Consider the following 15,000-nt stretch of genomic DNA (forward strand, 5'->3'; position numbering starts at 1 on the left):
ATGCTTGCAGACATGCTTTGTGTGTGGTCCAAAGTGGAGATCAGAGGATTAATCAGGCTGATTTCTTGCCATTTTTAAATTAATCAGCATCGTCTGATTGTGCTGCAAACGAGACCGATTATTAGGCAGGTGCATCTGATACACCAAACCATGCAGAACGTTCTGCACTTACAGGAGAGAACAGCACTCTCTCATACCAGCAGGTGGCAGTCTTCTGTATTCAGTGTCCAAACAGGGAAACCGGCAGAGCTGGAACTGTGCATATATAAAGCGAGCAGCGTTTCCACCTGCTGCGATCATCACTAACAGACTCGTGCAGCTTGTAGACAAGAGCGTGAAGGACAGAAAGTGTTTGTGTTCCCTCTTTACTACATCTTCATTAACTTTCGTCTGTTGTGGTTGTTGTTTTTTTCGCTTAGCTGAATAGCCAATCGGAGTTCTCTTTCTCGCTAAAGAGCTCCGCCTCCACTTCGAAATGCAGAACACAAAACACACCAAAAAAGTCCAAAGTCGGGTTTTCACCCTGAAAAAAATGTTTAGATCTGAAAGAAAGAAGTCTGAAATTTCATCTCCATCAGTCCAATAAGAGATTTTCTGTAACAGCAGCTGCTTATTATGGTGCAGGTCCAAGTTATTAGTTAAAACCCCAGTGTTTCAGAAACTTCCTCTGGTATTCACTTGGTATCAGATGTTTCTGGGTTATCGACCCTGCTCGTGGTGGATCTGGAGTTCGTCCTGGAAATGTTGGGCTTGAGGTGAAATACACACATTTACCTTCTCGTTCATACCTTGCGTGAACATTCATGTTCAACATTTATGCAGAACTCCACACAGACTCTTCCTGCTGCGAAATCTGGGGACCCTGCAGCTGCTCCAATTAAACACCAATACCAATTAACTGTGACATCATCACAGAAGGACTTTCCCAAAATGCTGCTCATGTCCAAACTGATGGCACTTTACCTGATTGCTGCCTCGTTTGTGTGTGTGTGTGTGTGTGTGTGTGTGTGTGTGTGTGTGTGTGTGTGTGTGTTTGCTGAAGCCACTTCATAATCATCTACTCTCCTTTTTTTTTACTGTGTACATCAGTTAATCACTGACAAATCCAGAGCACCATTTCCTGGAATGGGATTGGACGAGTGTAAAAATGGAGAATGGGAGGAACATTTGCGCTCTTCCCATAAGTAGTGTTCTGGAAAGGGGTTATTTCTTTGACTCTATTACACACACACACACACACACACACACACACACACACACACACACAGACACACAAAACATGGATCATTAATCTGATTTATACCTCTCTCTCTCTCTCTCTCTCTCTCTCTATATGCCTCGTTAGAAGTTTTTTCAAAGCCCTAAATATCTTCCCAAATGTGAGGTGGTTTTCTGGAGCAGTTCCTAAGTTGCATGTGCCTGCTCGGACATTACTTAACCACCACCTATGGAGAGTGTGTGTGTGTGAGCTGTTAATATAATAGTAGTGTTTGATGGACCTCCTGGTGTGTGTGTGTCCTCCTCCTGGTGTCTTTTGTGTAAAAATACAGGGTGGTGCAGGGTAACGGGAAATTCTGGAGACCTCATGGGGTGTTGGTGATGGTATGGAACCAGTGGTGTGGAACGGAACGGAACTGCCCCCAAAATGTCGGTGCAGCACCCTGGTGTAACACATGCTGGATGTTTCAGGGACTGAAAGATGAACGTTGTCAGTGCTTTCAAATGATTTAAACTGAAAGTTGATGACGCACCGTGAGACATTAGTAAGCACACATTATTAAGAAAGCATCAAGAAGCAAACTAAACTCCTTCTGACCCAGGCTGCAGCCGCAATCAGAACGTCTCATCATCACTGTCTAATGCACAACATCTGGAGGAAACTCTGGCCATTTAAAGCCTCGATCCGGTGGGTTAAAATTAGCGCAGTGATGAATCGGGGAGGAAGATTCTGGATTTGTTGTTGGTGATGAGTGTGAAGATACCCTTGTCTGACCCTTGAAGTTCTGCTCCAGCATTAAATCCATCATGCTGCAGGCTGCTGAGTGTCGAACTGCAGAATTCTCTGAGAGCAACACTGGATATTTGGCTCGATTCCTATTATTTAACATGAACAAACAATCAAAGAAAGTCTAGCCAAGCCAGTCAGGGTTTCTGGGAAAACCCTTTTTTTTTTCGAGAGAGAGATTATGGGAAACTCCATGGTTCAGCACCACATATTTCTCTTCACCTTTTTTCCTCCTGTCTACATTTTTACTCTTTTTGGATTTTTCCACAGATGCTGAACAGGGTTCTGTGCCCAAGGCTGTTTTTTTCCCCTCATTTTTCCTTCATGTTCATACCTCAGGACCCCACGCTGTGCTTTCAAACGTTCTTCCATCAGGCTGCAAGCCAGAACATTCTGTAGTCCTTCTGGTAGTTCTTCTCAAGAACTCCATCACCCTCGTGTCTATGCGAGGTTTATTTGTATGAGTAATTTCTGAAATTGGTTTTCTTGAAAATTCCTTTCTACTGTCTGGAGTGAGAATTCTACAAAGCTCTGAGAAAAAGATGGAAACTGGCCTTCAGAGACTGGAATGTTTAGATGTTGGTGGATGGAGGACATCTCCAATAAATCAAGAGGAAAGTCAAAGAGTTCTTCACAATGCACTGTATGTACTACATGCAACTCATTTTACTACAGATGATTGATTTTTATTTTACAAACTCAGCATGTTTTTTGGAGGTCACATGACCTTAATATAGGTCACATAGTTAACATGTAACGGCTGTTCCTTTGTGAGGAACTCGATAACTTACACCAGGAACACGCAAAAAAACCCAACAACTTCAGTGTAAGTATGTGTATCAAACTCTGATCTGAATAGTGTGTTTGTTCTTCATGAAAGCACCAAAACTCCATGTGCCAGCCAGATGTTCCAAAAAATGAGATGAATTTGGTAGAAGTAGGGCCACATCTGGCATCTTTTGTATCTTTACACACTCACACACACACACAGCAGCGAGAAGGAGAAGGTCAGGACAGGGCAGCCAAAAACAGACACAAGACCTCCAGTGTGTACTGAGGGATTCCCTTAAAAGTTTTTTTTCCATGTTCTTCCACCTACATCTGAAGCCCACACACTTCCATACAGGTGGAAAACTTTCACAATTAAGTGTTTATTCTTCTCTCATCTTCTTCATTTACGTCCACACGAATGCAGATCGCCTTCATGCTTACAGAAGCTACTGGACTTTTATGTAATGCACATGTTAACTTGTGACTAATGCCAGTGTACGAGGGTTCAGTAGGAACACTAATACCTGGAACCAAAGAACCCACTGAGAGAGAGAGAGAGAGAGAGAGAGAGAGAGAAAGAGAGAGAGAGAGAGGCCTTTCTTTGGCTTTTGTGTGTGAGTGTGTTAGAGAAGGACAGTGTACACCAAATTCTGGTCCTGTCCCTGCACGAGGGGATGAATTAGCCATGCCTGCTTAGCCAGGAGCCTGTTAGACACATTCTTCTTCTCGCAGGCAGGGGGGTACCTTCTCGGATCACTCCGATAAGCGAACAAAACGACCCCTATTTGGCCTTATAGCCGAATGTGTGTCAGACCCTTTTGCCCTTCTTTTGCAAGACCCAAACAGTGGTGTTATACAAGCCTCCATGAAGAACAGGGATAAAGATGAAGGAGAGAAAATAGGTAGAGAAAGGAAAGGAAAGGAGAACTGTAAATTCCTCCTCAAAGCCTAATCTGATCCAGGCATCTCAGGACATTCACTGAAACCCCATTCTCACTAGTTACTGAACCTTAACGAAGCCACGGATTAGAAAAGAATAAATAAACTTTATTGGACTGTGTGTCCTTACAATGGAATTTTGTTTTCTTCTCATATGCTGAAACACATGAAAGGAAGTAAAGGTTCAGGACAAAGGGTCAGTCTCCTGGGTGCTCCTGGAGCAGTGAGGGGCTGCAGGCCCTGCTGAAGAACCTGGCCATTGTAATAGAAGAATGGCAGTGGAACGCCTTCACTGCAGGGTGATTAAATCTTGAGCTGCCATGGCAGCACCTATTCCCAAGATCTCCAGGTTTTACCAGAGAGAAAAGGGGAGATCACTAATCAGACTGGTGTGGGAAATATTAATTGCTGCTTTCAGGAGCATGGCTCCATTACTTTCTGCTGTTGAGTTACTAAAATAATTAGTTTCTCAACATTTCCCAGTAATATGATGAGATTTTTATTTTACAAATTGTACAATAATGGCTGAAAAACACCTTGAAAACTACCTAAAAAAGACCTAAATTTCGATATCTTGGTCGGATCGTAGTTGCCGATTAATCAACAGACTTTTAAAATGGATACTAGATAATAAAAAAAAGTCATAAAACTCCATGTAAAAGATTAGTGAACTTTATTACAACAATAAAAAACTCCACAGTACTGAATCATGAAAATGGAAAATGCAGTTTCAGCACTCGTCACGAGTTCCAGAACGAATTACCAATGAGTACCAAAGTATTCATGTATATTCATTATATTAGCAAATGTAATTATAGAAATTAGAAATCAGAAATATAATATAGTGCTCTCTGTGCAGCATGCAGTCTTGCATATAAAAACAAACAGCACATGGTGCTGGTGTTTTGCCTCTAGAGGCCGCTCTTGCAGTGACCTTCTCAGCTGCTCCAGCAACGGGTGCAACCCAGGAAAAACTATCGGTACAGATTTTTGTCAGTGAGGGAGAAGAAGAGAGTGGGCATTGAGAATACCTCCAGCCCAGGCTGATCTCAGCTTCAACACACTACCTAAACCACTGAGCCACCACTATCCCTGTAGTTCAGGAAAGGTTTGAGACACAGTTTAGGACTGACAGCCTCCTTCATACTCTCTAATGTAGAATCAGGAAACGTGTGTGTGTTTAAATGTGGCGTGTCCACGGCTGGGAGGCAGAGCAGGTAAATATGAGTTGAGAAGATGATGAAAAGCAGACAGATTAGTTTAGTTGCAACAGCAGCACTGATTGGTTGTGAGATGAGGAATGTGCTGGGTAACTGATGGGCTGATCAACACACACACTTACACACACTTAAACCTCAGTGGAAAAGAGGGAGATGTAGGAAAGCAATGGAGGGTGGGAGATAAGATATCATGCATGTGGTGTAGAGTAACTGGAGCTCGGAGATGAGCACTCAGCTAAACAGGAGAGCTGTTGTGCACATAATCCTGGTCTACTTTCTGGGGCGGAGTGTAATTTTAGGTGCTCAAACTTCAGAATTAGGTAAAAAGCAGAAACAGTGATGGTCCATGATGCTTTTGCTGAAGCCACTAGAGCATTACAAAAGTAACACGGTCTGAAGGAGTTATGTGGCAGAATGGATTACACATACAAAAGCATGTGGACACCTAACATGCCTGTCAACATCTCAACAAATGTTTAGATGAGTCTGTGGAGATTTTCTCATTCCGCCACATGAACATTAGTGAAGTTGTACACTGATGTTCCGATTTATCTCAAAGGGCTTCAGAGGGGTTTAAAGTCTGGGTCATGTGCAGGCCACTGAAGTTCTCTCACTCCGATTTTGTTAAGATTAAAAGTATTAACACTTTGAGAAAAATGACAGAATTTGGTGAAACGTTTAACTTTTTTGCATAGAATAGATGTGGGGGATTTGGTTAAATCCTACTTTAGGTTAGAATTTAGCAATATGGAAAAAAAAAATCAGACAAAGGAGATGTTTCTCAAGAAACTAAGAAGATGATGATCAAAGAAATCGACCCTGAAGGAGTTAAACTGTGGCACCTCCAGTACTTTAACCAGGGTCCAGGGTTAAAATATTTCAACTTTATTCTCGTAAGTTTGACTTTTTCCTAAAAATATTATGACTTTAATCTCGTAATCGTATATATATATATATTTTTTTTTTTTTTTTTACGGTAAAACGCCATCGACTTTCTAAACCTAGATTTGCTCACAAAAACATGGTCATGCTGCGAGAGGTTTGGGCCTCTTACTTCCAGTGAAGTGAAACTGTAGAGTGGACTGCAGACATTCTATAGAATTCTGTGGTAACATTTTGGCGAAGAAACACATTTAAGTGTAATAATCAGGGGTGCACATACTTTTGTAACAGTAAGTGCTTATTATATAACTTTAGATTTGCAGTTTCACTGTAATCACTGAATATGAAATGAAACAGTAATAAAGGTGGTTTGTAAAGCCGACATGGAGATCTTCAGGAAGCTTCAGAGATGCAACACATGAGCTATTTGGATTAATGTGATATCTACTGCAGGTTGTTCAGCTCATGCAAATGATGTCCAAATCAAATCGTTCTGACGTCAAACAGTGGATATGGAATACCTCTGGAGATCTGATAGCACATTCTTATAAACTTTCTTCTTCTCTTTGGCTTTGAAACCGCCAGCAAGGGCAGCATGCAGCTCTATCTTTCATGATTTGGCTGGCTTTGCTAACGTCTGATCAGGATGGTTTCCCTCTGCCTGAGCATTAAGTCTGTCTCCATTGTTTTCTTCCAGAGGCTTAACTCTAATGGATTACTCCTGCTATCTGTCTGAGGGATATGGATCAGTTGTGTTTATGCTGGAGGGAGTGATAGAGCTTCAGTTGTAAATGCTGGCAGTTGTAGCATGAAGTATGCCAGTGCGAAGTAGATGCTGCTTTGCGGAATGCTAAAGAGCAGGGCTGAAGGTTCTCTCCGCTAATTATACCTGTGGTAATTAAACAATACTTATATACCACATGGAACACTGATTATTATTTTCACGTGATTCCTTGCTTACATCTTTCAGTCAAGATCAGGTACAGAATCCTAAATCATCTTATAATATTTATTATTCTATTTTCTACTTGGTTCTTATGGCTTTGTAGTATCTCTTGATTATCTCTTTATGGTCCACCTTCTGGAGTAACTCTGTATGGCCCACCTTCTGGAGTCTTTCTGTATGATCCACCTTCTGGAGAATCTCTGCTGTCCACCTTCTGGAGTAACTCTGTCTGTCCACCTTGTGGAGTCTCTCTGTATGATCCACCTTCTGGAGTCTCTCTGTATGTCCACCATCTGGAGAATCTCTGTTTGATCCACCTTCTGGAGAATGTCTGTATAGTCCACACTCAGGAGGATATCTATTTTCCAACAATGAGATCTTGAGCAACTGACTATATTTGCACATTTTTCTGGACACAACCTCGAGAATATTGAAGCTGGTGGTCTCTCAGCACTCCCACTGGTTTCCAACAGGAAAGGCAAAATCTTTTGAACAGACTTATTATGATAATTGTATCTGGTTATAGTGGACAAAAAGACTCAAAAGCAGGCAAATCTTTTAGAATTATTCAAATAAACCAGACTACAATGAAACTAGACCTCAGATTTATGAGACCAATATAACGCAACCTTTCAGTGGAAACCGAAGCGGAAATGGTTGAGGTTGAGGTTGAGATGTTCCTCATTTTACTGCTTATTGATTAAGTATATGGCATTTAATCAGATCCTCTGAACACTTTTTTAGAAATAATCCACAGGCCACTGTACAGTGTCACTGTCAGGTCAGTAACTTGCCTTTTACTAAATAGCAGTGTCTGAGGAACCCTGAATAATGGGTTTCACCAGGAAAGAATTCAAGAATGCACTCTTTTCTCCGTCCTCTTCTTTCTGTTCATCTCACCTCATTTCTCTCCCCAAGGCCCTTTTAATGCGAGCTTCATCGGAGCACTAGATCACTTTATTGCACTGTGCCCTCTCCCTCCCTCCGTCTTTCTTTCTTTCTGGCAGGAGAGTGAAAACCATTCTCTGTGCCCCAGTGATCACTCGCAAAGTGGAATGGCAGGAATGTACCCAAAAGAGAAAGAGAGCAAAAGAAGGAGAACAGAGGGAGGTGTCCCTGGCAGTCGCTGCTAGCAGTAAAGAAGGGCACAGCTCAGCAGGGACGCCATATTAAGGTGAAGCCCAGGAGCTGAAGTGTTGGCAGACTGGGTTACCATCGTGTTACCATCGGAGTGATATCTAAAGCTTTATCATCGTTATATAAAGGAAGAGCCACGAGTTAAAGACGGGCGGACAAATGAATATTGCTGTGTATCGGCAAGAACCCGGCGATACGATACGGATCACGATACGGGGCAGCGATAAGATATGTCGCATCGATCGCAGTGCGATATGTGTATCGATATTTTCTTACACCCCTAATATTAGTAGTCCGGGGAACCTGTGTACTGTGCAAGTGTTCGCAATGTTATTACGTCCCGACGGAGGTTTTTACTCGGCTGGACGTCACATGAACAGAACGGCAGTGAAGTGATGGAGAGGTGGAACACGTGCCGTGTTGCTGTTTTAAAGCAGATCTAAAGGCTGCACGTGAGATTACAAACCTCAGGGAAGGGAACGGCATTGAGAAGGTCTCGCCTCGGGATTGTTCAGGACGCTTTCTCTATGCCTGTTATGTTTTGTGTCGCATTTTTGCATCTAAGGTTACACAATCATAACACAAGTTTGTTTATATACAAAGATTTCCATCGAGTCCAATAAATTCATTCCAGCCAAAGAATATAAATGCTGTCACGTTAGCTGTTCTGTTAAATCTCTGCTTTGGTAAGCGTGAGGAATTCAAGCCGTCCTTGTGTAGGGACGTAATTCATCGTCAGAATGTAGCTAACATTAACTTGGCGTGCTAGCGTATACTCACCTTTCACGTTGTTGGACTGCAAACATTTATTACAGCATGTTGTGGTTGCAGTTATTTTAAGTGCTTTTTTTCAACTTGTTTGATTCGAATGGTGGAAAAAAAAAAGGGCTTTTGGTGTTAGCATGACTAGCATGTGCTAATAAAACAGACAGTTCCTTATCTGCTGGAGGGGTGAGAATGTAGTCAGTGTTCGCTTGAACCTTCCACGTGTCAGGTCAGTTTTAATCAATTCTTACATAAAATACAAATGTAAAAAGGAATAATAATTGAACTTCTAAACAAAAATGTAAGTCTGGTGACTTTTTACCCTCAAACTCTAAAAACAAACACAGACTTTACATCTTATAGATGGAATACTTGCTAATTCTTTCTTTTTCTTGGTAACCACATATTTATTATGTGTGTGTGTGTACATTTGTGTGTATGCCCACATGTGAAGCAGGCAGTGTGGGTCGGTGGGTGGCTGCTTTTGCACTATCGCAGGAAACCCGGGCCCCTGCGGTCTCCCCGCAGTCTCCCTGCGGTAGCATGCTTGCATGATGACATGCTTGGCTCGACGGGAGCCGAAGCAGGAGCGTTCGATTAGCGGTGCGATGACCTCATTCCCAGATATCGCCGTGGAAACACTGATTCGCTGCTGTAAAATCAAGGGCTCTAAGAGTAGCCAAACAGGGCTATAAATCAAACACACACACACACACACACACACACACACATATAAATATATACTGTGTGTATATATATATATATATATATATATATATATATATATATATATATATATATATATATATATACACAGCAGCACAACACGACAGATGTGTTCTTTTTTCAGAATTGCGAGTTTTTACCTCAAGAAGTGCAGCATTAGAATTTTTTCATTTGGTTTTTCTCTCCTCTAGATCACTTCCTTTGGCTTCTTTACTTCATAAAAAGTTTAACATTTCCTTTTGCAATGACATCACCCCCAGCTCTTGAGTGATGATGTCATATAGATATCTTGGACGGCCTGGTAAAAATTTTGTCAAATGCTGCTGAGGCGTCCAAAAAGGCAGACGTAATCGTTTCTCTTTTAAGACCAGGGGCTGAAAGGCTGCAGGAGGAAAGTGTGTAACCCGTACGTACCTGCGTTGTCTTAACCGATAGACCCACATACACAAAAAAATGAGCGCAATCCATCAATTTATCAGTTTTAGAACTAAGAGATTGATTAAGTTGTTAAAACCCTTTTGTTTAGATGTCAGTAATGTAACTAACGACAATTAGTAGAAGATTGAGCTCAGCCATGTGACTCTGCTACAATGAAAATATAAATGAACTTATCTTGAAGCTTGGAGAGGAAGAGTCTCGTTTCTCTACTTTACCATCAATGGAGAAAGAAATTGATATGACTTGGATCTTATGTAACATTACCAAGCTTTCCGAATGTTTGGTCACAGGGTATTGAGACATTTGCCGACTGGAATTAGTCACGTCGAATTCTTTTCCTCATTGTTTGTTGCATGGCTGTTGGAAGCCGGTGTGTATAATGTCTACAGAATGTACCAAAGACTTGGACCTGAAAATCTTCCTACTGAAGAACAGGCTGCAGTTTCTGGGCACAGCCCAAGTCTGCGGTTCCAAAAACCACTTTTATGACTGTGTACAATAAAACAGCTGGAAGGAGCACAATAATTACCCTGGAAAGTATCGTTAAAATAGACAGCAATGGGAAAGTATGCACCTCGATGGAAATGGAGCGGAATGAAATGGACTCAAATATATTTTGAATGTAATCAAATGTCCACTTCTTTTTTTTTTTTTTTTCTTCTCTCAGACCTGTGCCATGAAGAATGCTTTGAAAGAGCTTGGCCTGAACATTGTGGAGATGACTGATGAATCAGCTACCCTGGATGGAGGAGACGTTCTTTTTACGGGTACCGACAGCAAGTCCAATATTAATATTACATTAATTACATTCTCTCTACAGTCATGAAATACCTACAATCGCATGGTGACAGTAATATTTGATGAGACGGATTGTCACACTTTCGTACACACCTGCTTTGTACTGGAAATACCTTGTTCTGGTTGGGAAAAGAATTTCAGGTAATCATCTGAATGGGAATTTCTGATTTGTAAATTAAAACCCAGTAAAGCAGTTGGAATGGGTTTCATTATTGTGGCCAAAATTCAATTCAGCCAGAAAATGAAAATGAGTTAATTATGGAACAACCCCAAGTGATATCCCCTACTGTTTACCATGAGCAAAGCTACAGTGTAGGTCTTACTGTTAGATCAAGTTAAATAAACACTAAATTTTTTTTACCTGTGAATCACATGGGAATGCCTCAAATTTCACGACTTCATTTAAATTGTTCCTATTTTTTCAATTTGAAGGTAGTAAATGTCATTTACTCTTATTGTATTTGGTAGACGCCCTTATCCAGAATGACTTTAAAAGGTTAAGGGTGTTGTTTAGTGGCTCAGGAGTGACAGGTTGGTGTTGGGGGATTTGAACTCACAACCTTCATATCTAAAGTCCAACGCCTCAACCACTAATCTACCACCTTCCCCCAGTGTCCCAAATAAAACCTTGCCAATGGTAAAGAAACCAATATTCTGCAAGGGCAAAGCTCCTATGTTTTTTTTGTACCCATTAGGATTTATATCAGTTGGTCCTTGTCTTCATGGAGCAACCTATTTTTTCTCAAAATCAATGGTCAGGCAGTAACATCCGCACCTTCACTCACCATCTTTATTCTTTTTTTTGTGTGGCTTTTCTCTACTACTTCCACATTACTTCCTTTAATGTAATTAAATAGAGATAAGGTGGACCAAGGACAATGGTTTGTACATTTGTGATGTCCATCATGTCTTTAGATTTTCATTCCATACAATCAGGACAATGAGGTGAACTGTTCTGAGTTTTAGAACCATGATTATTTGGAATGAAGGCCACACTTGCTCACTGGTGAATAAACTGTAAGGTAAGAAGTGTAAAATTCAACTGTATCTCCCTGCAGGTCAAGAGTTCTTCGTCGGCTTGTCAGAAAGAACCAATCAAAGAGGGGCAGAGATCCTGGCAGACACCTTTAAGGTGAGCATTCACACGTTCATTTGGGCTTCTGTATTGTAAGAAAACCAGTCATAACTTTGCACATGCATGTCCTTACTTATACATACACCTTTTTTATTACTGCACAAACTTCAGAAAGCTTCACATCTGCGGTTGATTCCCACCAGACGCTTAAGAATAACAATTTGTGCAAAGCTTTCCATAAAATTTTACGCAGTAACATTTCAAATGCCTCGCACCAAGATGGGGCGCTCATTCAGCCCGTATCACGACACGCCTCAGTAAAGGCTTTTATGTGCTATCTTTCCCTAATCGCTTTTCCCCTGAGGAACATCTAGTCTGCAGATGCACGGTCAAGCAACTTTAATTCTCGATTGCAAGATGGAAGGCTGGACCAGCACCATGGATTTCTTTGCTAATATGCTAATAACACAGATGACATTCGGTAGATAATGAGCAGGAAATGTATGTTTGTATTTAAAAGTGCTTAAAAAGTGCTTTTCTTATCGCTGTGTTTTTTTACCAGCCATTACCTTAATGTTTACGGAAACTTTGCGGTTGATTTGCGGAAGCCATCAAAGGGGAATTAAAGGGAGCCGCTTGTTAACGTCTGTTTTATTTTCCACAAACACGATTAGTGTGAAAAACGGGGAATTCGTTCCTCTCATGTGCACTTTCTGTCCCTGAAATTTGTTTTTTTAAACCATTTGGTTTTCAAAGATCAGGTTTGGACAAACAATGGTGTGTCTCTGTAATGTGTTCATGCCAGCAGGTAGATTATTTGGTTAAAGGACGAAACCTGTGTAAAAGTAAAGCATTTTAGCGGCCGTATCACTCGAGTAAACGCTGTAATAACTGGGTTTGCAGGACTATGCTGTGTCTACTGTTCCAGTAAAGGGTTCTCTGCACCTGAAGAGTTTCTGCAGTATGGCAGGTCCAGGACTTATCGCTATTGGTTCCAGCGAAACAGCTCAGAAAGCCCTGAAGGTAAAGTATCTTTAAGAATTCTTTAAGAATTTCCAGAATGAGCAAAAGATTTGGGAGCACAAAAAGCGCTGCAAATGGAGAAGGTTTTTTTGTAATGAGGAGATATGAGAGTTTGAATGGCGACCATCTAGACTCCTTGACCATCTGACTGACACCATGTGATTACAGCCTTGTTCACGTGTACACGAGTTTCTCTTCAACAAGCCAGGAGATAGATTGGCTATGGTACGAAATGGTGGCAAAAAGTTTGGAGACTCGCTCTGTTCACAAGAAAGTGATTTATTTCTCTAGGATAGGATCTGGACCTACTGAAGATTAACGAACAAATGGTTGCCTTTACATCTTTCTCCAGCTAAGGCTCCAATACCAGCATCTTTTCTCTGGTGGTTGTCAGGACAGTGTGTGGGAGGAATGGTGTTGCTGATGTGCTCCTGCAGGGCATATCCACACTTAAAAGGGCAGCGACTTCGAGGTGCCTGCTTTTTACGACTCTGTGCCATTCAAGCCCGTTTGTTGAGAACGCTCTGTCTTAATGACAAAGGGGCTCCAGCGAAGCTTGAACACAATCCCACATACCGGCCAAAGGGCCAAGAGACAATGGATGCTTTTTACAGCTTTCACCAGGAGATCTTATTATCTATTGTTGTGTACTTTTCGGGGTGATTCCTGCCAAGACAACCAGCTTTGTTTATTTTTTTGGTATATTTTTTGTCCGTCTCTAATATGGATTTGCGATCACACAGACACAGAAAAACTGCAGAAAAAAAGGCTAAATATTGTTCTGCTGATGGGACCATCACAAATATGTTTCTGTGCCATGTTGTTTTGCCAAGTCGAATTGGGACACGACAGTGGAATGCTGGGATTTTTCCAGGATTTGGAATGCCACTGTTGCCTAAACAAATGATGAGAGCTCAAGCGCCCAAATAAACATTCAGAGCTTGGGTTTAGTCATGGAAATTTACAATATTTAGCTGGAACTTTTTCCTGGCTTGTGAAAAGTACAGTGCTTAAACATAATGTTCTTTTTGTACCTTTGAATTTTTCACCCATTAAGTTAACAAGAGAAGGTCTAAGGTTGAGTGTATCTCAGTTTTTTTTCTTGTCCACTTGGGACAGTGGGACACTGGAAAGGCAGTTCAAAACTAAACACATCCAATGTAAAGCATGAACACAGCATGTCTGTTTCAGAGACTGATGTGTTATAGGAGAGTTAAACACCCATATAAATCACCTGTTGGTGTGTATGTGTGTATTCAAACTCTGCTTTGTCTGATTCAAATACCAATATATGAAGTGGTATCAAAAAGGTTTCTATACTAGTTTTGTAAATGTACCAACAGATGGCAGCACGAGGTGACACGCACAGTCACAGAGAGCACAGACCTTCATAAGTCAGTTAACCAAAAGACATCGTCCTGTGTACATTAAAAGCTGTGCAACTGGTGCTGTTCTGAGCACGTGTTGCCACATCTGATATTTTGACCACATGTGCACCCTGTCACTGAGCTCCTCCTCACATTGGAAAAAACATTATCTTACCTCCGCACCCACACTACTCGCCAGATTTGGCTCAAATTTTTGACACCGTTGTGGAGATCCGGTGTGAATCGCAGAAGATAATTGACACAATTCGAAAAGAAGACTTCCAGGACAGAGAACGCTGGGAGAACTGTAACTCTGTGCAAGGGGAATATTCTGAAGGTGATGGTGTGGACACAAAGATAAATAAAGTATTGTCTTGTAAACAGAGCAAATCTCCAAACTTTGATTTCAACTCGTATTAAATGAAAATACATTTTCTTATAGAGCCAGTCTTATAGAGCAGTCTTATAGAGCAGTCTTATAGAGCAGTCTTGTAGAGCAGTCTTATAGAGCAGTCTTATAGAGCAGTCTTCTAGGCCAGTCTTGTAGAGCAGTCTTATAGGCCAGTCTCTTCACTACTCAACCCCCCTGCTGCCCCCCTGACAGCCCTTTTGGCTGTTTCTGAGAAACTGCATGCTGCTCGGTCAGTCAAGCTGTCATCTGTACTTATCTTCCTGGACCTTTCAGCAGCATTTGACACAGTCAACCACAAGACACTTTTGTCAACCCTCAAGAGCCTTGATATCCACGGAACAGCATGGGAATGGTTTGCTTCCTACCTGGAAGGTCGTTCATACCAGGTAACATGGAGGGGATTTACATCTGCCCTGTGCAGACTCACCACTGGTGTCCCACAAGGCTCTGTACTTGGTCCCCTCCTTTTCTTCCTCTATACCCACTCCATTGGTAA

General features: G+C 41.5%; 1 protein-coding gene across 4 annotated transcripts in view; it reads left to right on the forward strand.

The window, feature by feature from the left end:
* ddah1 (dimethylarginine dimethylaminohydrolase 1) overlaps window positions 1-15,000 on the forward strand; it is a 38,566-nt gene that overhangs the window by 17,847 nt on the left and 5,719 nt on the right. For all 4 annotated transcript variants that reach the window (XR_006928116.1, XR_006928117.1, XM_046869067.1 and 1 more), the window contains exons 2-4: window positions 10,497-10,596; window positions 11,686-11,759; window positions 12,606-12,725. Coding sequence is in view for 2 of the 4 variants with exons in the window: in XM_046869064.1 (XP_046725020.1) it covers window positions 10,497-10,596; window positions 11,686-11,759; window positions 12,606-12,725 (294 nt within the window). In the remaining 2 variants the exon portion in view is untranslated. The remainder of the gene's footprint in view (window positions 1-10,496; window positions 10,597-11,685; window positions 11,760-12,605; window positions 12,726-15,000) is intronic.

Source organism: Silurus meridionalis, chromosome 16 (genome assembly GCF_014805685.1).
Source record: "Silurus meridionalis isolate SWU-2019-XX chromosome 16, ASM1480568v1, whole genome shotgun sequence".
In the NCBI taxonomy this organism is placed as follows: domain Eukaryota; kingdom Metazoa; phylum Chordata; class Actinopteri; order Siluriformes; family Siluridae; genus Silurus; species Silurus meridionalis.